This window comes from Stegostoma tigrinum, chromosome 4, assembly GCF_030684315.1.
Source record: "Stegostoma tigrinum isolate sSteTig4 chromosome 4, sSteTig4.hap1, whole genome shotgun sequence".
NCBI classification, from domain to species: Eukaryota; Metazoa; Chordata; class Chondrichthyes; order Orectolobiformes; family Stegostomatidae; genus Stegostoma; species Stegostoma tigrinum.
Window position 1 is genome coordinate 75,886,100 of NC_081357.1, and position 26,567 is coordinate 75,912,666.

At 40.4% G+C, this 26,567-nt stretch overlaps 1 protein-coding gene across 19 annotated transcripts in view; it reads left to right on the forward strand.

Annotated features, from left to right (window-relative positions):
* supt3h (SPT3 homolog, SAGA and STAGA complex component) overlaps positions 1 to 26,567 on the forward strand; it is a 637,811-nt gene that overhangs the window by 536,044 nt on the left and 75,200 nt on the right. For 18 of the 19 annotated variants that reach the window (XM_059645430.1, XM_048530947.2, XM_048530957.2 and 15 more), the window contains 3 exons: positions 7,854 to 7,966; positions 10,572 to 10,682; positions 15,261 to 15,455. In XM_059645430.1, the coding sequence (XP_059501413.1) occupies positions 7,854 to 7,966; positions 10,572 to 10,682; positions 15,261 to 15,455 (419 nt within the window). The remainder of the gene's footprint in view (positions 1 to 7,853; positions 7,967 to 10,571; positions 10,683 to 15,260; positions 15,456 to 26,567) is intronic. The other variant, XM_059645434.1, reaches the window with a different exon arrangement.

Genomic DNA, 26,567 nt, shown 5'->3' on the forward strand with positions numbered 1-26,567 from the left:
ATGACCTTGAAGATAGAGTTTGCAACTTTTTTTATGTTTTGACAGATTTGTTCAGTACCAAAAAATTATCAAATTCAAATATTTCATAGATGTAATTACAATTGTGGTGTGTGTGATTCGAGGCAAATGGCAATAGCACATGATGTCACTGAAAGAGCAGAATTTCATAATTTGACACTGGAAAGCATTATTCTGACAGTAAAGAGCTTTGCGAATTTAAGAGCTGATACAATGAGATTTTGCCAGTAGTGGTTATTGAAAACCTTAGTGCACTCTCCCTGCCATTATCTTAGCATTAACGTTAATGGTAGGACCTTGTGCCTGAATTAATTGTACACACTCTGAGGGGTAAGGCTCCATACTAGCATTTAATTTTGTAAAATTACCTTTAACACTAATTTGAAATGAATAATACAATTTCATGAAAGATAATTTTGGTTCAGTACATTAAATGAAGAGTAAAGGAGTTAACATCTTGCAGTCAGTGAAACTGTACGAGCTTTGGACCATCAGCAACTAATGCAAATTGACTGATCACAAATAACTTCAGTACAAAAAGAATCTTTTGTTAACAAAGTGTATCTAACTTTAAAACTCCCTGCCATGACGTCCATTCATTTCAAGCCAACTTGGCCAAAGCTTCACATTCCAAAGCTAAATACTGTGTTCACATAATTAATGCTTATTGACATTTATAACTTGGTTACTGAAAGTGTTTGTGAACTAGTACAATAATAGGTTGTAAATTTGAATGCTTGCTCACTACCTCGAGATGTTGTTAATAGATGAGTAAGAGCTAGGTTAAAGGTCACAAACGCTGAAGAAATAAATGAAGTCATGATAAAGTTGCACATGACCTAAACACTGACAAAAACACAACATCGTTATTTAAACAGAATTTGCAGATTCAAAGGTTTTGAAAAATCTCAATCTCATATTCATTGTGATTTGAGTGAATAATTGTCCTTGAATATTTTGAAATCTGGTTTATTAGGTGCAGCATTTGAAATAACACAGGCATTTTGGGACAAAGGAATCTGCTTTTACTTCATATGTTTTCCTTTTCTCCAGCAAATGCTGAGAAGTAATTTACAATACAGAGTTCATTATTGAGCTGTAAAAATGTGTTTTTTTCCCCCCCTAGGATCCTAAATGGTTGGTGGCTATATTTTAAAGTAATACACCGCCAAATGTCTTCATCTTCAACTGCCATCGAGACATTAACCACCTCAACCTCTCCACCCCTTTCACCCACTTCAACCTCTCCCCCGCAGAACGGACAGCATTCCGCTCCAACCGCAACCTCACCATCAAACCCGCAGACAAGGAAGGCGCAATGATAGTATGGCACACCGACCTCTACATCGCCGAGGCCAAACAGCAACTCTCCGACACCACCTCCTACCGCCCCCTTGATCATGACCCCACCCCTGAGCACCAAACCATCATCTCCAATACCATCCATGACCTCATCACCTCAGGGGACCTCCCACCCACAGCCTCCAACCTTATTGTTCCCCAACCCCACACGGCCCGTTTCTATCTCCTTCCCAAAATCCACAAACCTACCTGCCCTGGCTGACCCATTGTCTCAGCCTGTTCCTGCCCCACTGAACTCATCTCCACCTATCTGGACTCCATTTTCTCCCCTTTGGCCCAGGAACTCCCTACCTACGTCCGTGACACCACCCACGCCCTCCACCTCCTCCAGGACTTCCAATTCCCTGGCCCCCAACAGCTCATTTTCATCATGGACGTCCAGTCCCTATACACCTGTATTCCTCATGCAGATGGCCTCAAGGCGCTCCGCTTCTTCCTGTCCCGCAGGGCCAACCAGTCCCCCTCCACCGACACCCTCATCCGCCTAGCCGAACTCGTCCTCACCCTCAACGTCAGCTTTTGTGCTCCCGAGATGCAGCTTGGCCTGCTGTGTTCATCCAGCTTCACACTTTGTTATCTTGGATTCTCCAGTATCTGCAGTTCCCATTATTTCTGATACAATGCTAACATGCATACAGTTTGCTGTTCAAGAGAGAATGTTATTTTTGTGATATTTGGAGTAGGATTGTAGATCGTAATAATGTGAGAGCTACATTTTTTAGTGAACTAACAAACTTTAATGAACATAACTGCGTAGAGGATGGTAGGAGAGGACATCTTACTTGGAGGCTTACAGATACACTCGCTTGATCCATCTGATCTGATGTGCTGTGACATGGATCACATTTCATGTGTTCATTGCCTATACTGAGAGTAAAGGTGTAATTCCCTTTACTCTGCATTATTCCCCAAGTTATTTCACAGCATCCCTTTTGTTTTTTTCCCCATTAACAATTAACCATGAATATTTAGCATTTTGCTCTATTTTGTCTGGTGTCAACCCCAGCGCCCCCTGCCCCCCCCAACGCCCCTTCTCCCCCCCCCTCCCCCCATTGACTATACTAAGTCTTGTGTACGTGAGGGATTAATTTCTAACAGCGTTTTTGTTTCTGTTGGAGGATGTGTAGAATATATGTGTTTTCTTGTCCTTTCCTTGGATGGCCAACACATTAGTTGAATAGAATAACAAGCTTTAAATGATAGCTGCAATGCAAAAATTGACTGTAGCAGTGGTGAATATCAATCAAGGAAAAGCTGATTCATTGGAGAAAATTCTAGCACTCGAATTTATTATGTGATTCATTAATATTAATAATTAAATAATGTGTTATTAATTAATATTATGTGAAGGAGTGTCATTAATAAGGGACCAAAGATTCTTGTTCTCTCTCTGTAGTGTTTAATTTTGAAGTATTTGTTTAATTGAAGCAGAGTTTTCTTCAGCTAGATATTCACAATGATCTTGAATTCTGATAATTGCTAAAACAAACAGACTTCTCTTCCGTCAAAGCATCTTTTGTGTGCCACAGTGGTGAGAACATTACTTGACTCAGTGCAAGATTTTTGCAAGTCTTCTGCATACTTCTTATTTTCAGCCTGCAAGGCTTGATTTTACTGCTTGATTGCTAATAGTTGGAGTATTATTTCTGTATTCTCACTGAGGCCATTAGACTATGATCATTCTTGATGAGTTCTGAATTGTTCAAGCACACTTCTGTGCTCAGCTTTAAGCTTGGTGAAGGCTATCTGTCTCCATGAGTTCAATCGTCTGATCTGGTAAGCCAAAAAATCTCCATTGCTTTCATGACTTGCTGATGTCTTCTGCTGATATCAATGCAAATTAACAGTTTGCCCATTTTGAATATTTAATATGTTGTGTTTTTGAGTAAAGGATCTCTTTTTCTCTGAATAGTTTATCATTAATTAGTTACTTTAAGTTGTTAGACTTCTTGTTGGGCCTTTACTGAGGGTTTAAGATTTCCTCTGAACATGTCAAGAAAAGTTCTGTGTTCACAATCATAAAAGTTTGTTGCATACACTTGGATTCTGTTTGTGTACGTATGACAGTATCCAGCTCGTCTGAAGCTTCAATGATCTTGGAGTTGTTTTGAAGGTCTGAGTGTGTCATGCTTCCAGCCTTTTATTCTGATCTTAACAATCCCCGAGCCATAAAAAAAAAGGAAGATGGTTTACGAATTTCTGATCTCAACCTCTAATAACTGAAAGGATCAACATCAACAATCCGACCCCACCACCCAAGACATTTTTCCATCCCCACCCTTGTCTGCTTTTCGGAGAGACCACTCTCTCCGTGACTCCCTTGTTCGCTCCACACTGCCCTCCAACCCCACCACACCCAGCACCTTTCCCTGCAACCGCAGGAAATGCTACACTTGCCCCCACACCACCTCCCTCACTCCTATCCCAGGCCCCAAGATGACTTTCCATATTAAGCAGAGGTTCACCTGCACATCTGCCAATGTGGTATACTGTATCCATTGTACCTGGTATGGCTTCCTCTACATTGGGGAAACCAAGCGAAGGCTTGGGGACCACTTTGCAGAACACCTCCGCTCGGTTCGCAATAAACAACTGCACCTCCCAGTTGCGAACCATTTCCACTCCCCCTCCCATTCTTTAGATGACATGTCGATCATGGGCCTCCTGCAGTGCCACAATGATGCCACCCGAAGGTTGCAGGAACAGCAACTCATATTTCGCTTGGGAACCCTGCAGCCCAATGGTATCAATGTGGACTTCACCAGCTTCAAAATCTCCCCTTACCCCACCGCATCCCAAAACCAGCCCAGTTCGTCCCCTCCCCCTACTGCACCACACTACCAGCCCAGCTCTTCCCCTCCACCCACTGCATTCCAAAACCAGTTCAGCCTGTCTCTGCCTCCCTAACCTGTTCTTCCTCTCACCCATCCCTTCCTCCCACCCCAAGCCGCACCTCCATCTCCTACCTACTAACCTCATCCCACCTCCTTGACCTGTCCGTCTTCCCTGGACTGACCTATCCCCTCCCTACCTCCCCACCTATACTCTCCTCTCCATCTATCTTCTTTTCTCTCCATCTTCGGTCCGCCTCCCCCCCTCCCTATTTATTCCAGAACCCTCACCCCATCCCCCTCTCTGATGAAGGGTCTATGCCCGAAACGTCAGCTTTTGTGCTCCTGAGATGCTACTGGGCCTGGTGTGTTCATCCAGCCTCACATTTTATTATCTTGGATTCTCCAGCATCTGCAGTTCCCATTATCAAAGGATCAACATCAACACTGGTATTCAACTTGAACTAGTTTTTCTCCCAATTATTTTCATCACTGAATATCAGAACTTGTCCCGAGGGTTTGTACCCTCCAGGAAATCAAAATCTTGCTGTCGGTCAATCACATCACGAAGGAAGAGTTCATCCTACTACTGTGTAAAATACCCTACTGCTGTAATTCCCTGGATAAAGATCTGAGTATTAACAAGACTGTTGTAATCTTCAACAATTTTTATCAGCTGGATGATCATTTTTAACTTGTTCATTAATGAAGATGGTGCAGTTCTCTCTATTGCCTAGAGGGCAGTTAAAAATCAACCTGTGGGTCTGAAATCACATGTTGTCACAGAAGGACAGGAGATTTCCATCCCTAAAGGATATTAGTGACTCAGTTGTTTATGACCATAGTTACATGGTCACTACTAAGCTTCTAGATTTTATTGAATTCAAGTTTCACTCTCTGCCATGGTGGGATTCAAATCTACGTCCCCAGACCATTAGCGAGAAATTCTGAATTACCAGTCCAATGACATGACCAATACGCCATTACCTCTCTGTTTTGATCAGATTCATTGGATTTTTCTTCGTCGTTTGTGTTTGACCACCATTTTGTTGTTGAATTGTACTTTGCTCATCTTGATATTGAGTATTATAGAAAAGACAGCTTATTCATATTGTCTCATGCTAGGTTTGGAAATTAGAGTAGAAGAGAAGTAATGAGAGCCATTTTACTTTTCTTACTTTGGATAGTAAAGTTTGTTTGGGTATTTAATCCAGTACAACCTTGAGGTTTTGAGATAAAAGGTGTAGAGCTGGATGAACACAGTGGGCCAAGCAGCATCAGAGGAGCAGGAAAGCTGATGTTTTGGGCCTGGACCCTTTTTCAGAAATGTTTTGAAGAAGGGTCCAGACATGAAATGTCAGCTTTCCTGCTCCTCTAATGCTTCTTGGCCTGATGTGTTCATCCAGCTCTATACCATGTTATCTCAGATTCTCCAGCATTGGCAGTTCCTACTATCTCTGAATCTTGGGGCTTTATTGTATTAGTAAAGGTTTCTGATTCTCAGCCTTCATCTATTTGAAGTAAAAGGTTGATGGTCCCTAATCAGATCATAAATATACTAGGGGGTCTGGCGTCAAATTGTAACATACTTAATGCTGCTAACCATGTATGATGCTGTTGTCTTCTGCGCTGTCTTCAACCTTGCATGGCATTTCTCATTTACCGATAGGTATGTCTTGAAGTCTATGGCTGACCAGACTCTACCAATGCTGAATATCACTCCAGGTATTTTCCCCATCTTTGCATTTGGATCGAAAGCTGGCCTCATTGTTTGCCATTACTGGGCTTAACTGCCTGTTCTTTTCTGTCATCTCTGGCTCTGTGGGTCTGGTCACTATTGCCCATGTAGTAGTGTTGGATCTAATGTGAGTGAATAACGGCAAGATTATTGAACCCATCTGTATAGAAGGAATGGTAAGAAACAATATCTTGCTTGAAGGCCTACAAATCCAAGCATCAATCCCAAGTGATCTGCATTTGCCTTCCTAACTACTGAGTCAACTTGCAAATTTACCTTGAGAGAATCCTGGACTAGAACTCCCAATTCTCTCTGCACATCAGATTTGTGTCCTATGGTGAAATCAAGAGAAACCCTATATTATTGGGGAGTGGATAGGAAGAGCAATAGAGAAGTGTAAGTAATGAAAGGAATGAAAAGGTGTGAATTGAATCAAAGGCCAAGAGGCATATGAAAGATAAAAGAACAAAGAACAAAAATAATTACAGCACAGGAACATGCCCTTTGGCCCTCCAAGCCTGCGCCAATCAGGATCCTCTGTCTAAACCTGTCATCTGTTTTCTAAGGGTCTGTATCCCTTTGCTCCCTGCCCATCCATGCACCTGTCCAGATACATCTTAAAAGACACTATCGTGTCTACGCCTACCACCTCCGCTGGCAACACGTTCCAGGCACCCACCACGCTCTGCGTAAAGAACTTTCCATGCATATCTCCCTTAAACTTTCCTCCTCCCACTTTGAACTCATGACCCCTAATAATTGAGTCCTCCACTCCGCTATCTGCCTTGTCTATACCCCTCATGATTTTGTAGACCTCAATCAGGTCCATCCTCAATCTCCGTCTTTCTAATGAAAATAATCCTAATCTACTCAACCTTTCTTCATAGCTAGCGCCCTCCATGCCAGACAACATCCTGGTGAACCTCCTCTGCACCCTCTCCAAAGCATCCACTTCCATTTGGTAATGTGGCAACCAGAACTGTACGCAGTACTCTAAATGTGGACGAACCAAGATTTTATAGATAGAAAGAAAAGATAGAAACCTTGAAAAGATAAAAAGAAACCAAAGATAGAAAGAACGAATGTGAGGTGAAAAGCAGAAGAGGTCCTGATGATGGAATTTCTGAGAGTTACATTGAGAGAGATTATGGTAGAGAAAAAATGACAATTGGAGATGAGGAATAATGTAGACTCTCATTAATAAATTGAAAACAAAGGATGTCACAAGTTATATTAATTGCTCGATTTCAGATTTTTTGCATGGTACATTCATTTTGATTTTTGGGAATGCCACTTACAATGCTTGTGTATGTCATATTTGAAATATGTGGCTGTTTTCATAGGCAATTTATTTCTCCCTTTGGCTTGATAATCCAATTAGTATTTGGAAATTATTGTCTATATTGTAGGAAAATACAAAACTAGCATTTCATGTAATTAATGACTGGGGCAAATGATTTGCTAAAATATCAGTAACTCAGAGGTCATGTTTACAAAGTTATTTAACCCCAGAAGCAGGATATGGCCACATGCTTTAGTTGGATACAAAATTGACAGAGGCTAGCATGCAATAAAGCTAGTCTGCACCTCTTAAAGGGGGAATGTGTTTTAGCTGGAGCAAATGCTGGAAGTCAGTATAAACTGAATCTAATCTCAGAAAGGCACAAGAATATCTCCAACTGGTGTACTTTGTAAACAGAGGAAAAAGAAGACGCTTCTAATAATGTAAATTTGCAGCACGTTTGTAAACTAATTCTTCAGTGCTGAAGACTTGTTTTTCAGGTCAAAATAACATTGCAAAAAATCTTTGCCATCTTCACAGTATGTTGCTTTAAAATGTATAGCTGCATTCTGTTTTTCTAATACAGATTATTGTTCCATTTGTTTACATCTGTAATTGACAGCCAAAAAACCAACAAAGTTTAAGGATTGGTTGGACTGCAGCAGTATGGAAGTGAAGCCTAATCCAGTTGCTTTAGAGATCATGGCATACCTAGCACAGGAGACAGTGGCCCAGGTAATGTGTAAATTTCATAAAATAGAGTGCCTATGGTAGTCATAGAGTCATGCAGCATGGAAACAGACACTTCGGCCCAACTTGTCCATGCTGACCAAGTTTCCCAAACTAAACTAATCCCGTTTGTGTTTGGTGTGTGTCCCTCTAAACTTTTCCTATTCATGTTCCTGTCAACTGTCTTTTAAATGTTGTAACTGTAACTACATATGATACATGGGATAAATTTTAATATCAAATTTTTAAAAAGACATAAGTGATTGTGTTTATATTCCATGATAAAACATATAATAAACCAGCTGGTTAGAATGGTCGATTAGCAACTCAAAGGTCATGTTTTCAAAATTATTTAACCCCAGAAGCAGGAAGAAATTAATTGTGCATCAGTTAACTGGCCACATCCTTGAGTTGGGTACAAAATTGACAGAGGCTAGCATGCAATAAAGCTTATCTGCACCTCTTAAAGGGGAAATGTGTTTCAGCTGGAGCAAATGTGGGAAGTTAATATGAACTGAATCTAATCTTAGAAAGGCACAAGAATATCTCCAACATTTTGGTGGTGCACTGGTGCAGAAGACACCGAGCAGGAACAATGTCTGTCATCCACAGCAGAACAGAAGATACTTAATAAATTTTATAAAGATAATGGAACCAGATAGCCCTGGTGGTCAATGCTCAGAGATTTGCCCTGATAACGTGGATAATAGTGCTATAAGAGGTTTGACCTCAAATAAGTATGCAACAGAAATGCGAAATCACCATCTATAATAAATAAACACATTTTTGTCAAGAGCTTTGATATAAAAATCATGAGGTTTTATTTCTTTGAAACAGAGATTCCTTGGTTTATTTACTACATTAGGGAACCACGGTAGTTTCACAATCTTCAGTAGATATCTAATTGCAAACTTTTTATTGAATTTAAAGTCTGCATCTTCCGGGGTCAGAATTGAACCCAGGCATTTCAAACATTACCTATGATTTCTAGTGTAGAGACAATATCACAAGGCCATAAGTGCCGCACTCCCCCCAACCACGACTGTCCAGTCTTCCAGAATTTGGGCAACTGCAAAGTTTTGAATGCCCTCAAGTATATTAAAGCCCATTATGGGAACTAGCCAGGTATGTTTTGGATTAATCAAGTGTAGAGGCAAGAAAAGCATGGATGAGGAAATACTGTCAGATGTCCCCACCTCACTAGCAATCTGATATGAGTTGACACTTGGCAAATGCACGTGAAATATTGTGTTCTCTTTTATAAAAACTCATCTGCTTCTCTTAAATCATTCATGAATAGAGCCAGCAACACCTAAACATTGCTTGTCATCATGACGGAAGCAATTAGTTACTGTAATATAGTGGTTGTGCATCTAACAGTTACAGTAAAAATAGAAATTGCTGGAAAAACTCAATAGATCTGCCAGCAATGTGGAGAGAAGGAAAAGTTAACCTTTTGGGTCCAGTAACCCTGCTTCAGTTAAAGGTTAACTCTGCCTTCTTTCCCCAAGTACTGCTAGACCTGCTGAATTTTTCCAACACTTTCCGTTTGCATTTCTGATTTCCAACACCTGCACTTTTTAGTTTTGTTTCCAACAATTAAAGTATTTCTTTTATAATTTCTAAAGGGATTGCAAGGTTTGAGTTATAAGGAGAGGTTGGCTAGGCTGGAACATTTTTCCCTGGAGTGTAGGAGACTCAGACATGACCTTTTCGAGACCTATAAAATCATGAGAGGCACAGATAATTTAGATAACTACAACCTTTCCCCATTCTGACGGAGTCTAAAACTAGAAGGCAAAGGTTAAAGGTGAGAGGGGAGAGATCCAGAGGGGCAAGTTTTTCACACAGGGTGGAGAATGGGCTGCATCTGCTGAGGTCAGTATTAAACCCAGGAATTTCAAACATTACCTATGATTTCTAGCGCAGAGACAATACCACAAGGCCGTAAGCTCCCCAACAACTGTCCAGTCTTTCAGAATGTGGGCAATGGCAAAGTTTTGAATGACCTCAAATATATTAAGGGCAGATCAGGGAAAGAGCTTCCAGATGTAGTGGTGGAAGCGAGTACAGTTTTGTCATTTAAAAACGATTTAGACAGGCACAAGGAGGTGATAGGCATGGAGGGATATGGACCAAATGCAGGCATATAAGACTCGTTTAATTGTGAAAACTGTGTGGTGTGGACAGGTTGGACTGAGGGGCCTGTTTCCATGTGTAGATCTCTGTGACTCTTCTCCTTGGAATGACCATGTATAGAGATTAGACAAAGGAGGTTATCATGTTGTAATAAATCAGGTCAGTTTAAACTTACCGATGCAAGTAAAAAGTCAGCCCTTTAATTGAAAACTTTAGGGTGGATATGAATTTTTTTTTACCCCCAGTGATACAGCAATTCTTTACTTTCATCCATTGTACTGCTAGTAACTTAACTATAATCATTCTGAAGCTAAATTTCAGGGCAAAAGACTTTATTGTATAGCTTTTGAGATTGACAAATTTCTTAGTAGAGATGTGAACACTTTTTAAATCATATGATGCCACAATGACATTTATGTTAAAATACCATGATCAACTCATTTTTTAAAGAAATACTATTTTAATTTTTAAGCTGGTGGACCTCGCCCTTTTGGTGAAACAGGATATGGCTGCTAAAACGGGAGATCCATTTAATAATGCCAAATCTGTGACACTTGCACATCATAATGCGGCATTACCTGAGGTGGGTGTTTGAAACATAATGCAATTTTTAGTGAAAAGGAATTAATTTCCTGCATTTCTCATCAAAGCACCAACTTCTAACCTCTTGCTTTAACACAGAATAGAATCTGTTTACAATTGTTCTTTGTCTTTTTAACTGAATTTACATGCTCCAATATGCACATTTCAATATTGTTCCATATTCCTGTTTGCTGCAAAGTCAGCTTCTACAAGTAAGATCACTGTTTATGTAAATGTCACCTCTGGGCAATGAGCCCTTTTACTGTTATTTACCAGAAATAGTGCAAATACATCATTGTATAGAATCATTAGAGTGCGGAAAGAGGCCATATGGCCTGTCCTGTTTGTGCTAAACCTCTGAAGAGCTTCCCACCCAGACACACACTCCCACCCCCCACCCCCCACCTCATCCCCATAACTCCACATGGTTTTTTTTAAACCATGGCTAATCCACCTAACCTACATGTCTGCGGACACTATGGTGCAATTTGTTTTAGTGTGCCCAATTCACGTAGCCCTGCTCATCTTTGGATAGTGGGTGGAAACCTGAGCACTTAGAGAGAACCCACGCTGACATAGGGAGAATGTGCAAATTCCACACAGTTGCCCAAGACTGGAATTGAACCTGCGTCCCTGGCACTGTGAGGTAGCAGTACTAACCACTGAGCCACCACACCATCCACCTGTATGTCTGAGAGTCAGAATTTTCAGAAAATGTCAAAAAATTAGATCATTCAATTTTAGCTAAACTGCCAGTAAATGTATTTGTAAGAAGTAAAATGTTACAGAATGGTAATCAATCAGCTCTGAGATTACACACAGTACTTGCAGTTTATGCATGCACTAAACTGTTTACGGAGTCCAATGTAAGTCGTTTTCTTTTAACTGAAATTATTTTAATTTTTTTGAGTACTATTTTAATCTGTTGGTGGCTTGTATCTCACCTGAAAAATGCTTTGTCTGCTATTGATAATCAGCAAAAAAAAGTAGTTGTCCCAGCGACTCAGACCCATGTGATATGATTTCAGGCGAGCCTGTGAATTAGCAATGATAAAACTGCTTAAATGTAGTAGACAGAGTACTGCAATCGTTTAAGGCCCAGACTATAATTTTCCGTTGTTATTATTATTGCTGCTGATGGTAAAAGTCAGACTCAAGAGTGAGACCCAGTTTCATAGACCGTAAGTTTTATTCTTCTTTTTTGTTTTCAATGGAGGTCTGTTACTGAACAAATTCACAAGAAACAACCAAGATAATTTTAACAAATGAATATAAAAGTTTTATTAAACAAAAGAAAAAAAATTGCAAGTAATGTTATACTACCCCAGGACAAGTTTCCAATGGCCTCACTACAATCACAGTTCAATCCATTTATCCAAACAACAACCTTAGAGACATTAAACCATTACTTAACATGGACTCCTTAATTTTATATCTTCAGCATAATATTTTGTAGGAGCTTCCTCAATTATACCTACAAGGCTTTCTGTAGATAGCTTTCTTTATTTCGATCGTTAAGGACTGCCACTTTCTGAAACAACCTGTTTTTGTCTGATGAATGTGTTTCTGGCTGGATGACTGGACTTCTAGGCCCACTTCTCTCTGGGCTGTAAAACTCAAATCAGCAAAAACCCCAGCTCTCAACTCCCCAGTGTTAGCTGTTCGTATGAGGTCATTTTATTTCTTGAAAATGCTGTCTTTAGCTCACAGTTCAAGCTAACTTTCTAACCAGCCACAGAACGGAAAACAAAATTCCATTTTTCTTGCACTATGGAAATTAAGTCCCCAAAAATAATAAAAACATCTTATGAACTTTCAGCAGACTTCAGCATGCTGTGTTGAATATTTCTATTTGTATGTAGCAATTGGCTTATATAATTCTTGGAAGAACAATTGGACATTACTCATAAAATGTGTAATTTTTTTTGTGGGAACTGGAACAGCACCACCTGAATCCACTAATAAGGTCGATCCATAACTGGCCCACTCAAGGCCCGTTCGACTTCCGTAGGAAAGCTTCAGCAAGATCATGGATACAATTAACCAGACAACTCAACATGATAACCAGTCAATTTCTCATACTTCAAATAGGATCAATCTAGCTTGTCTGTTCTGGCCGCACTTGTGCACCTCTATTGTCCTATCTCTCACCCAAGTATTGACAGGCACGCTTTCACAAGTTTAGGTTTATTCTTCTAAACTGTCTTTCTACATATCTCAATCTCTCAGTCTTATTGTTGAAACGCACCTCCTTAACAGTATTTGCAACTCTGAGAAGGATATATGAACGTTTCTCCATGTTAAAGATGCCATATAAATGCAGTTACTTGTAGGCAACAAAGATAAAGCAGTTATTGATAGTGAAATATCACTTCTAAGCATGTTAAAATAAAAAAGTTAAGAGTACTTGAAACAGAATTTATCTTAACTTACCTGCATATTAGTATTAAAACAAAATACAGATTTTTTTTCAGTTGAAACTTAGCAATTCTTAATCTGTCACAGAAAAGTGAAATTCTTTCAGTCTGAAAGCCCCAATTTCTTACCTATTGTACAGTGTTTGAATTCCTCAATTGTATTCATTATCAAAGAATAGAGCTAGTTTAATGAGAAATTAACTGAGTTTGCCACATGTAAAACACTTTAAAACATCTGCAGATGTTAAAACATTTAGCTATCCATTTTGTTCCATTTCCCTGATCTTTTACAGTTCCTTTGTTAGAAGACAAACAATTCAAACAAGATGATCAGGTGAATTGATTCATAAAGAAAGCACAAATTACACAAATCTGCCTGGTGTACCAGATATGACCTCTGGTCTCTAAATAACTTATACTCTCTGTTTTAACCCCTAATTTTAAATGTTTTGATGGCATCACCCACATATTTCTGTGACCTTCCTCAGAACTATAAACACCATCTCCTAAAGTCTCTGATCGTTTGTTCTGGCCTCACTTGTGCACCTCTATTGTCCTATCTCTCACCCAAGTATTGCCACATGCGTTTTCACAAGCATAGGGTTGATTCTTCTAAACTTTCTTTCTACATATCTCAATCTCTCAGTTTTATTGTTGAAACGCACCTCCTTAACAGTATTTGCTACTCTGAGAAGGATATATGACCATTTCTCCATGTTAAAGATGCCATATAAATGCTGTTACTTGTAGGTAACAAAGATAAAGCAGTTATTGATAGTGAAATATCTGTAGAAAGGTTAAGTGTCTGCTTGATATTATTTTATGGATGTAGCCCCCACGAGCTCATTTGTTACCCATATCTGTAAGCTGCAGTGAGAAATGGTCTCAATTAAAAGTATAATGCAACTTGTGTTTGATATTCCAGATGAAATTTAAAAGTGGTTTCCATATAGTTAAGGAGATATGCAACTATTCAACCATAAAGGCTGAAACTTGACTCCTTAATTCTAAGATGTTTTAGCTCATTTCAACCACTCTTCGTAGGATGTTAGATCAGCCATGACACTGTTGAATGGTAGAGGTTGCTTAAGGGGCAGAACAACCTACCACTATTCCCATTTCTTACGGTCTTTTCTAACTTGCTGCTTAAATCAGTCCAAAGCCAGTCAGTGAACATGACATGTTCATAGTGATCAAGGATCTAATTTTCTGACTAATTATGATGCATGACTGAAAATTGTTCAATCAATATTTCAATTAATTTTTCCCTCCATTGGTTAAACAGGCTGTTTCAATGTAATACTTTTAATGTCTTGAATAATGTTTTTAAAATGTTTTGACCTTTTTTTTGTTATGTTACACCAAAAATACATTTAACAGAACTTATAAGATGGCAGCAGAGATGGATAATAAATGTTGGCCTAGCAAGTGATGCTAACATCCCTTGAATGAATAAAAAACACCAATCTGCTTAAACTATACATTATAGGCACCACTGGCTGCTTGGCTATTTAAATTTTCTACCAAATAAATATTTTAATTTGTTACAATAGGTGTCTTAGTGGAAGACAGTGGGTGAAATTTTCTTCTCAACTGTTCAAACATCCACAAAAGCATAGGTCAACCTGAAACCCTGAAAATGACGCTACATTGTTTGAGAGAAAAATGATATTTGAAGGATTAAATTAAAAGTCAGAAGTCAAATAATATACACAAACTAGAAATTCAGCCTTGAATATCACTTCTGACTGACGTTTTCACACAAGTTTCTTCATCAAGACAGATTCTCTTGGTTGTCTTGAACAAAAACGCAAAATGGCCAAGACAGCTCCCTCATCTAGCAAATAGCCAAGTAGATAAAATTGGTTATGTTCACCGAAGTACCAAGGTGGATGCCAGTGTTGATCAGACTTAAAAGGGGTAATGTGAGGAGGACATTAGCCAGCATGCACTTGATTAATAATTGGATTACTTACTAAAATGCTTGCAGTATCTTAACAGGAAATAAAGTACATTACCTTTAAGATTGTTAATTATCTAACTAACTTATTTATCAGATATCCAATAAAAAGTGTGATTCTTATTAGACTTGGAATGGTATCTAGTTTTTATACAAATTAATATTTTTCAGCATCTAAAAGTGTTACTTTTTATTATTTTAGATACAGTTTCAAGTTCAGCCCGTTATTTTGAAGAGCAATCCTGACTCACCAGAGAATACACCCCCATCAACACCAACAACCCCTGCATCAGCAGCACAACACATTGTGTCTAAAACACATTCAGGAAATTTGGGGAATGGAGGCATGGGGCAAGAGTCCAGCAATACTAAAGCTAAAGCACGCAAGAGAAAAAAGGTTGGTAGACATTGTTTAGTCAGTTAAGCAACTCATATACACTTGACCATCAAGCTGTGTTAAATAGAAATCATCATTATAAAAATGTGTGAACCAGGCTTTAGTTTTGACAAAATATTAGACCACAATACCATAAGATATAGGAACCAGAATAGGCCATTCATCTCCTCATCCATTTAATATGATCATGCCTAATAATATCAGCTTGTTAGAACCAGTATAGTTTATTAGGTATACAAAGAATAAACACAGGATTTGGGATACCTTTGGCTTATTCAGTTCAAACAAAAAATTGGTAATCTATGTAGGTTTTCAGACAAGGCTTTAAACAATTGCTTATTTCCCATTTTTAATAATTCAGTAGATTTTGAATTTACTGATTTAGTGCTGTTTTATTTCAACAGTGCCTGCTGTTGCAACAAAAGAAATTGGGATTAAATTGTTGTCGGATAGCAGGGTAACGAGTTGTAAAAATGACTGATAGTTTTTGGGCTATCACCTGCTTTATATCAGCACCTAAGACGAATTGCATGCAATTGCACATTTATTAGATCTTAATTTATTTTATAAAAATTGTTGTTTTGTCCAGCATTATGTGAGTCAAACTTAGTGGTTAATGAAATAGTTATAGTCAGGAATTCTTTGCTTGGAGGATGTTATGTAAACCCCAAATACATATACAACATCTCAACATCAATGTTAATTGAATTAGGAACAAAAACAAAAGTTGCCGGAAAAGTCCAGCAGGTCTGGCAGCATCTGTGAAGGGAAAAAACAGAGTTAATGTTTCGGGTCTGATGACCCTTCCTCAGAACTGACTGTCCTGATTTACAGCATCTGCAGTTCTTTTGGTTTTTATTTGCTAATTTAGTTAGGTTTGTTTCTCCTAAACTGTGCCATGAATTGTCGTGGCAAAGGCCAACTCTGCAGACTGCTGAAATGAACTAATCAAATGAAATAAATTAATGAAATTAACTTTATGGACCATTAAAATTCATTAATTTCAGCCAGTTTCAACGTAGGATGCCCAGAAATTCAGGGTGTTAGCACTTCGCTACTATCCCAGCTAAATATGGACATATAGAAGTAATAAGGAAGTGTTGTAAAGCAATTTGGAGAAAAAGGGTTGTTTTTAAACCAAATGATTACAGTTACTTATGGAGGAATTAATTTATTTTTCATCATTGTAAATGTAAAGTAAATTATAACCCTTTCATGCTTCTCTTTACTGCTGCTACAAACTTTGAAAAGGGGTCATCGATGTAGGATGTTGTACAGCATATGATTATATAGATACAGTCTAACAAATCCTGCTAACCTGAAATTAATAATTTCCAAAACCCAGACCTTTTATGATTGCTTTTTTTAATCACATTTTGAACATTGTACGGATGTGGGTGGGGGAGGGGGGGTGGTGAGGTGCTTGCGGAAATGTGCAAAAAGAGTTATTAAGCCTAGTGTATGAGAATTAGAAGTCAGTTAACATCAGCTGTGACTTGATGTAAAGTAATGTAAAGTGTTTTGCCATAATAATGATTAGTTTTCCTGCATTGGAGATAGTAGGAACTGCAGGTGGTGGAGAATCCGAGATAACAAGGTGTGGCGCTGGATGAACACAGCAGGCCAAGCAGCATCATAGGAGCAGGAAAGCTGACGTTTCGGGCCGAGACGCTTCTTCAGAGTTCAAGTTGTTTATTGCTAACCTCCCAGTAAACAACTGCACCTCCCAGTCGCAAACCATTTCCACTCCCCCTCCCATTCTTTAGATGACATGTCGATCATGGGCCTCCTGCAGTGCCACAATGATGCCACCCGAAGGTTGCAGGAACAGCAACTCATATTCCGCTTGGGAACCCTGCAGCCCATTGGTATCAATGTGGACTTCACCAGCTTCAAAATCTCCCATTCCCCCACCGCATCCCAAAACCAGCCCAGTTCGTCCCCGCACCACACAACCAGCCCAGCTCTTCCCCTCCACCCACTGCATCCCAAAACCAGTCCAGCCTGTCTCTGCCTCCCTAACCTGTTCTTCCTCTCACCTATCCCTTCCTCCCACCCCAAGCCGCACCTCCATCTCCTACCTACTAACCTCATCCCACCTCCTTGACCTGTCTGTCTTCCCTGGACTGACCTATCCCCTCCCTACCTCCCCACCTATACTCTCCTCTCCACCTATCATCTTTTCTCTCCATTTTCGGTCCGCCTCCCCCTCTCTCCCTATTTATTCCAGAACCCTCACCCCATCCCCCTCTCTGATGAAGGGTCTAGGCCCAAAACGTCAGCTTTTGTGCTCCTGAGATGCTGCTGGGTGTGTTCATCCAGCCTCACATTTTATTATCTTGGATTCTCCAGCATCTGCAGTTCCCATTATCACTGATACAATTTCAGGCCTAGACCTTTCTACAGAAATGGGGGAGGTGAAGGGGATTCTGCAATAAATAGGGAGAGAGGGGGAGGCGGATAGAAGATGAATAAAGGAGAGGATACGTGAAGAGGAGACAGACAGGTCAAAAAGGTGGGGGTGGACCCAGTAAAGGTGAGTCTAGGTGGGGAGCTAGGGAAGGGATAGGTCAGTCCAGGGAGGACAGACAGGTCAAGCAGGTGGGACGAGGCTAGTAGATAGGAGATGGGGGTGGGATTTGAGGTGGGAGAAAGGACAGGTTAGGGAGGCGAGGACAAACTGCACTAGTTTTGGGATGCAGTCGGGGGAGGGGAGATTTTAAAGCTTGTAAAGTGCACATTCATACCATTGGGCTGCAGGGTTCCCAAGTGAAATAGAAGGTGCTATTCCTGCAGTCTTCGGGTAGCATTGTTGTGGCATTGCAGGAGGCCAGGATGGACATGTCGTCTAAGGATTGGGAGGGGACAGTTGAAATGGTTTGTGACTGGGAGGTGTCGTTGTTTAGTGCGAACCGAGCATAGGTGTTCTGCAAAGCAGTTTCCAAGCCTCCGCTTGGTTTCCCCGATGGAAAGGAGGCCACATCTGGAACAGCGGATACAGTATATCTCATTAGCAGATGTGCAGGTGAACATCTGCTTGGTGTAAAAGGACTTCTTGGGGCCTGGGATGGGGAGATGGGAGGTGTAGAGGCAGGTGTAACACTTCCTGCGGTTGCAGGGAAAAATGCCGGGTGTGGTGGGGCCGGAGGGGAGTGTGGAGTGGACAAGGGAGTTACGGAGAGCGTGGTCCCTCCAGAAGACAGATAAAGGTGTGGAGGGAAAAATGTCCTTGGTGGTGGGGTCGGATTGCAGATGGCGGAAGTGTTGGAGGATAATGTGTTGGATCCGGAGGTTGGTGGGGTGGTACATGAGGACAAGGGGTTTCTGTTTTGGTTGTTATTGTGGGGAGGTGGGGCGAGGAATGAGTTGTGAGATATGTGAGAGACATGGTCAAGGTCATTCTCGAACACTGAGGGGAGGAAGTTGCAGTCCTTGAAAAACGGACATTTGAGCTGTATGGGAGTGGAATGCCTTACCCTGGGAGCAGATGTGGCAGAGGCGAAGGAATTGGGAATAGGGGATGGCATTTTTACAGGAAGGTGGGTGGGAGGAGATGTATTCTAGGTAGCTATGCGAGTCAGTGAGCTTGAAAATGAGTATCAGTTTCCAGATGGTTGCCAGAGATGGAAACTGAGATGTCCAGAAAGGAGAGAGAGGTATTGGACATGGTCCAGGTGAACTTAAGGTTGAGCTGGAAGGCGTTGGTGAAGTGGATGAACTGTTCGAGTTCCTAGTGGAAGCGTGAGGCAGCGCTGATACAGTCATCAATGCAACGGAGAAAGAGGTAAGGTTTAGGGCCAGTGTAGCTATGGAAGTGGGATTGTTCCACGTAACCTTCAAAGAGACAGGCATAGTTTGGGCCTGTGTGGGTACCCATGGCCACCACCTTTGTCTGTAGGAAGTAGGAGGTATCGAAAGAGAAGTTGTTAAGGGTGAGGACGAGTTCAGCTAAGCAGATGAGCGTGTCAGTGGAGGGAGACTGGTTGGCCCTGCGGGACAGGAAGAAGCGGAGGGTCTTTAGGCCGTCTGTATGGGGAATGCAGATGTACAGGGACTGGATGTCCATGGTAAAGATAAGATGTTGAGGTCCCCACCCCCGCACCACGGTGGACTATGTCCATGGTTCCAGATGTGGCCTCTTTTATCGCCTCCCCAAAATCCACAAATCTGACTGCCCCACCAAACTTATCTCTCCTTATCCTGACTCCATTTTCTCCCTCTTGGTCCAGAAACTCCCCACCTACGTCCGTGACATCACCCATGCCCTCCACCTCCTCCTAAACTTCCGGTTCCCTGGTCCCCAACACCTCATCTTTTCCTTGCAACTGGAGGAAGTGCTACACCTGCCCCTACACCTCCCCTCTCAATCCCATCCCAGGCCCCAAGAAGACCTCTCACATCTGCTAAAGTGGTATACTGTATCTGCTATTCCAGATGTGGCCGCCTCTACGTCAAGAAAACAAGCGGAGGCTTGGGGACCACTTTGCAGAACACCTACGCTTGGTTCGCATTAAACAACTGCACCTCCCAGTTGCAAACTATTTTAATTACCCCTCCCATCCCTTAGACGACATGTCCATCCTGGGCCTCCAGCAGTGCCACAACGATACCACCCAAAGGTTCCAGGACGAGGACCGCATATTTTGCTTGGGAACCCTGCAGCCCAGTGGTATCAATGTGGACTCCACGAGCTTCAGAATCTCCCCTCTCCCAACCGCATCCCAAAACCAGCCCAGCTCGTCCCAGCCTCCCTAACTTGTCTTTCCCCAAACCCCACCCCCATCTCCGACCTACTAGCTTCATCCCGCCCCCTTGACCTCCCTGTTCGTCCTCCCTGGACTAACCTATCCCCCTCCCTAGCTCCTCCCCTACACTCGCCTTTACTGGGTCCACCCCCGCCTCTTTGACCTGTCTGTCTCCTCTCCACCTATCTGCTCCTTTATTCATCCTCTATCCGCCTACCTGCCCCTCCCTATTTATTTCAGAATCCCCTACCCCTCCCCTATTTCTGAAGAAAGGTCTAGGCCCGAAACGTCAGCCTTCCTGCTCCTCTGATGCTGCTTGGCCTGCTGTGTTCATCCAACTCTGTACCTTGTTATCGCAGATTCTCCAGCATCTTCACTTCCTACTATGCAAGGAAATTCTGTTGTTGTTCTGTTGGTAGTGATATTTTGAGGGCCACTGTTCTAAGACCTGATTTTTAGGTAATTTTTGTTTAGAACTGATGGTTTATTTCCACCATGACAATTAGTATATATTATTACACAGCAAGGGGTTTAAGCTGTTTCTCTTATGATGACAACTTTCCATGTATATGCTTGGGAGTTAACACTTTACAACAATCATCATACTGTATATTTTATTAAAGCATATGTTTTAAATGCTCATTTCTTAAGAGCAAACTTAGTGACAGTTGTCAAACTATTGCTGCATGGAATGACATTATAGCAGTTGAGAAAAGAATAAATTAATTCAATAGCTGCTTCAATGTCTGCCCACTTCTGTTTCGTTAAGCTATCTTCTGCCAGTCGGCAAATCCTCTATCCATGCCAGTACCTTTCCCCTAACTCAATGGGCTCTTATATCATTTAGCAGCCTCCTATGTAGCACCTTGTCAAAGGCCTTTGGAAATCCAAATAGGTCACATCCACTAACTCTAACTTACTTGTTACCTTCTCAAAGAGTTCTAACTGATTTTTCTGGCATGGCCTCCCCTTGGTGAAGCCATGCTGATGAAGCCCTATCTTACCATGCACTTTCATGTACTCCCCAGTCTCATCCTTAATAATAGTCTCTAAAATCTTACCAGTGCCTGAGGTCAGGCGAAGTGGCCTACAGTTTCCTGTTTTCTACCTTTCTTCCTCCCTAACCAGGGTTCTTTCATTGGCTGTTTTCTAGTCCTGTCAGACCCTCCCTGATTCCGGTGATTCCCAAAAGATTGCTATGTCTTGTGCTGTTTTAAATATATAATTCTGACAAATCGGGAAGATTTAACATTGTTCTGTGAAAAGGAATTCATGTTTATTGAATTTACTGGAGTTATTTGAAGAAGTAATGCTGTGGATGAAAGGGAACTAATGGATGTGGTGTATTTGAATTTCCAGAAGGCATTTGATTAGGGTGACATCAAAAGTGTCGTGGAAGATAAATGCTGAAGGTTTAGGACAGAAGATTGGCTACCTGACAGGAAATAGAATAGCCATGATAGTCATTGTATGACTGCCAAAATGTAATGAGCCTTGTGCCACTGGACCTCCCAACTTTTTACAGTTTAAATAAATTAGTTAGATGAAATAACTAAAAATATGGCTAAATTTCTTGATGGCACAAATATAAAGAGGAAGGGTAAGTTGTGAAGAAGATATAAGGAAGCTATAAATGGATATAGATAATTAAATGAGTGGCAAATGGAGTATATTACAGGAGGATGTGAAATTGTCAATTTTGACAGGGTGAAAAAACGTATTTTTAAATGGCAAGAGATTGCAAAGCTCTTGGATGTTTCTGGGTATCCTCATGCATAATTCACAAAAGGTTGTATGCAGTTCTTGAGAGTCATTTGGAAAGCCAACGGTGTGTTGTCACTATTGTGAGAGGAATTATGCAGTAGTAAAGTCTCAGTTATATAGGCGATTGCTGAGATCATATCTGGAGTACTGTGCACAGTACTGACCACCATATTAAGGATTGATTAATTGGAAACCATTCAGAGAACGTTTTCTAGATTAATACCTAAAATTATTGAGTTGTCTTCTGAGGAAAAGTTGGACAAGCTAGGCTAGACTTGTAGCTGCCAGAGCTGAGAAGAGAAAGAGGTGACTAGGAGCTTTGAGAGTCGAGCAGGTGAACGTGAAAATTATGTTAGCTTTGTGGGACAGTTTAGATCAACAGGTTGTTGTTTAAAAATAATGGGCCTCCCATTAAGGCAGAGATAATGAGAAATTTCTTTTCAGAGTGGTGAGTCTTTGGAACTGTCTTCCTTGAAGGGCAGTGAAAGTGATGTCTTTGAATGTTTTTACAATAAAGGTTAATAAATTCTTGATAAGCAAAGGTTAATAGGTTAAGTGGAGTATGAAGGAATGTGGAATAATCATGACAGCCTACATCTTACTGAAGGTAGAGCAAGCGAAAGGCGTCAAGTGGCCTACTAGTGCTTCTACTTCAAATCTTTAAATGTAAATCAAGCTTTTACAATTAAAGCCATAGAGTCATAGACATCTACAGCAAGAAAATAGACCCTTCAGTTTAACTCGACCATGCCAACCAGATATCCTTCGTTAATCTCATCCCATTTGCCAGCATTTGGACTATATCCCTCTAAACCCTTCCTATTCATATACCTATCCAGAGATACCAAGGTGTGGAGCTGGAGGACCATAGTAGGACAGGCACCATCAGAGGAGCAGAAAAGTTGATATTTCGGGCTAGGACCCTTCTTTTTCTGAAAAAGGATCCCAACCAGAAATGTCAACTTTCCCGCTCCTCTCATGCTGCCTGGCCTGCTGTGCTCCTCCAGCTCCACACTGTTATCTCTGACACCAGCATCAGCAGTTCTTACTATCTCTCATGTACCCATCCAGATGCCTTTTAAATGTTGTAATTGTACCAGCCTCCACCACTTCCTCTTGCAGCTCATTCCATTACATGCGCCACCCTCTACATGAAAAAGTTGCCCCGTAGGTCCTTCTTAAATTTTTCCCCTTTCACCTTAAACCTAAGACCTCTAGTTTTGGACTTCCCTACCCTGGGAAAAGGCGTTATCTGTTTAGCCTATCCATGCCCCTCATGATTTCATAAAACTCTATAAGGTCACCCCTCAGCATCTGATGCTCCAGGGAAAATACCCTCAGCTTACTCATCCTCTGCCTATAGCTCAAATCCTCCAATGCTGGCAACATCCTTGTAAATTTTTTCTGGACCCTTTCAAGTTTAACAACATCCTTCCTATATCAGGGAGACCAGAATTGCACTCTGTCTCCCAATAGTGGTCTAACCAATGTCCTGCAAGCTGCAATAAGACCTCCCAACTCCTATACTCGATGCACTGACCCATAATGGCAAGCATATCAATGCCTTCACTATGCTATCTACCTGCAACTCACGTTCAAGGAACTATGAACTTGCAATCCCAGGTCTGTTTGTTCAGCAACACTCCCCAGGACCTTACCATCAAGTGTATAAGTCCTGCCCTGAATGCTTTTCCAAAATGCAGCACCTCACATTTATCGACATTAAACTCAAAGTGTCACTCCTCTGCCCGTTGGCCCATCTGATCAAGATCCTGTCATACTCTGAGGGTTCTGGGTAATCCAAAAAAGAGGACAGGATAAAACTGTGGCTGTAAGACCTGCTCTTTTTTGGAGGTATTTTCAGTATAGGAGCTGATTTCCTTTAATTCTAGGAGCAGTAATTACTGTTTTATAAGCTGTTGCAGTGTTTTGGAACATTGGGGAAAACAAAATTCTAGGACACTGGACTTTAAGGCAATGATGGCAACTTAAAATCTCAGGGACAATTGACATGCAGGTACCAACTGCTGAGCTGAACTCTCCTTAAACAGCACTTTTTTCGCATCTTTTCAGATCTTACAGCATGGTTAATTTATTTCAGCTTAATGTAGGACTTATTTGCCTTAGAACTGATCAGATTCTTTTATAAATCACTCACTGAACAATTTTGCTTGGGGTCATTGCCTTCAAGCTGCACACAACTTTTCTCATTGAGATTGTGCCCTTTGAAATGAATCTGGTTTTCATTTGCATCCTGCTCAGTAACATTTGTGCTCCTGATGGGCTGAGTTTCCAGAAGATTTTAGCGATTCATTGAAATATTTCCTTGTTACACTGTCAAATCAGTAAGGTTTAAGTGAAATGATCCAACACTAAAATGTGCTATCTTCTAAATAGCCAATACTTTGAGAAATGTGTCCGTTTCTGGAGACAGAGACATAATTGAAAGAGTTGAAGAAGGTACAGTCAAAGCCCAGAAGATGATCGCTACTGTCCAAAGACTGAATTATAAAAAAAAACTTTTGCAAGATTTGAGTTTCTCGGCTTTGAAAAGAGTTAAAGAAAAGATAATCTATGTTTAGAACATCAATTTTTACTTAAGCTTTGACTGTGGTACAGAAGGAAATATATTTAATTGCTCAAAGCCAAACTTGGGCCTCATGAGGAAGTCATTCTTCACTAAATGTGGTGAACACATGAAATGGATTTTTGAATCGGACAGACAAGGCAAGGATTCTAATATTCTCATTTAAATTGGATACTGTTTATGAGTTGATTTGATCAGTATGAATGAGCTAAATGCCATTTCTTATCTTTGTATTTCACAATATGTATGATTCAGACTTCCACAAGAAAAAATGTATTTTCCATGAAGTAATCGCTAAGAAGTTTGTAGGTACAACTACAATGTTTAAAAGACATTTGGATAAGTACATGACTAGGAAAGGTTTGGAGGATATGGACCAGGGGAAGGCAGGTGGGACTAGTTGAGTTTGGGAAGATGTTTGGCATGGACTGGTTGGACCAAAGGTTCTGTTTCTGTGCTGTATGACTATACGTTCATCATCATTCAGGATAAAATAATCATTTTGAATGGCATGCCATCAGCCAGGTGTGATACATTCGCTCACTTCACCACCAGTGCACAGTGACAGCAGTGTGTACCATCTACAGGATGTACTCCACTGAGTCACCCAGGCTTCTTCGATACCAACTGCTCGTTGATCAAACTACAAGAGTTTGTAGTATCAGTGTTGGACTTTGTAGAGTGTTGTGCATGTAACTTCTGTTTTAGGAATTGGTTTGTGGTGGTACAAGAATTTTTTAAATGTAACAAAATAGCAGAGTAGATTTGGAAAAGAGCATGTTTTCAGTAATTAGGATTAATCTTACAACTGGCAAAATAAATATCAATGTTTGTCCACCAGCTTTTATTGTCCATCCAAGTAGTATTTATGTAAAGTATGTAACTTAATATAGGATTTCTCTAAACTAAATATTCAAAATGATAACACCTTCAACTCCTGAAAACTTCCAAAGGAACGCAAGCCTGCTAGAAGAATTGTGCAACTCATTGCAAATACATTAGATAATGAACCCTAGAAAAAATGTAAAACGTACAAACAGAGGCACATCTAGAAGAGAATAAATGCATACAAATCAATCATACCATCTAACCGAGAAATCTAGTTCCTGATGCTACTCCTGTCCAAATACAGGCACGTACAAAACTTAATTTTCCAGAACACCCCTTTAGAAGACAGCATCATTAGAATTATGTAGTTTTCTGCATTCCACTGCTCCATTCAAATGAACAACAGTCTGTTGAAGCTATTATTCTGGAATAGTGTGAAGCAACTGGAAAAATCTTTATATTCTGCATTGCAACAAATACTGCCTGTTTATAGAAAGAGGATTTAAAAATTTGGCAGAGAATCATGTTAAGATTAAACTAGCAGAATATCATAATACAGTTTAAATACTTAAACAATCCTGCTTTGAATTGATTAGATCTCATAGAGAATGCTAAGGAAATTTGACATTACATTTACAAAATTTATGATCATTTCAGTTTTTTTTATTAGTATGCTCATGTAATAAATAAAACACACACTTGGATAAAAATAGTTAATCTCAGTCGAATCAGCCTGTAGCACTCTATGATCCACATGTGCGCACACAGCAAACTCTGTCCTATCTTTTATATCTTGCATTGATGTGGATCTCCTGTGGATTTATTCCAAACTCTGAATGTGGTCATAGTGTAAGTAAGGTAAAATTTGACAGAAAGATGAATGTCTCTATTGCTGTTTATAGACTCTAGCAATTTACTAATATAACAATTAACTAAGCAATGTAAGAATAGACAGTATCAACAATAAATGTTTAAACACTCAGCAGACTCTATATGTTGATTAAATTTCCCAATAATTGAAGTGTTATTCTTAAAAGCACCAGTAAAGGAATATTGTAACTAGGAGGTTTGTAGCTGTGCAATTCTCAAAACCACCCTACTCCGGTCAGCTTAAGATGCTATTTGTATGCGCTATATCTCCCCGTCATCTTCTCCTCATCAGCCCCCACGGACAAGGGTTATATATTA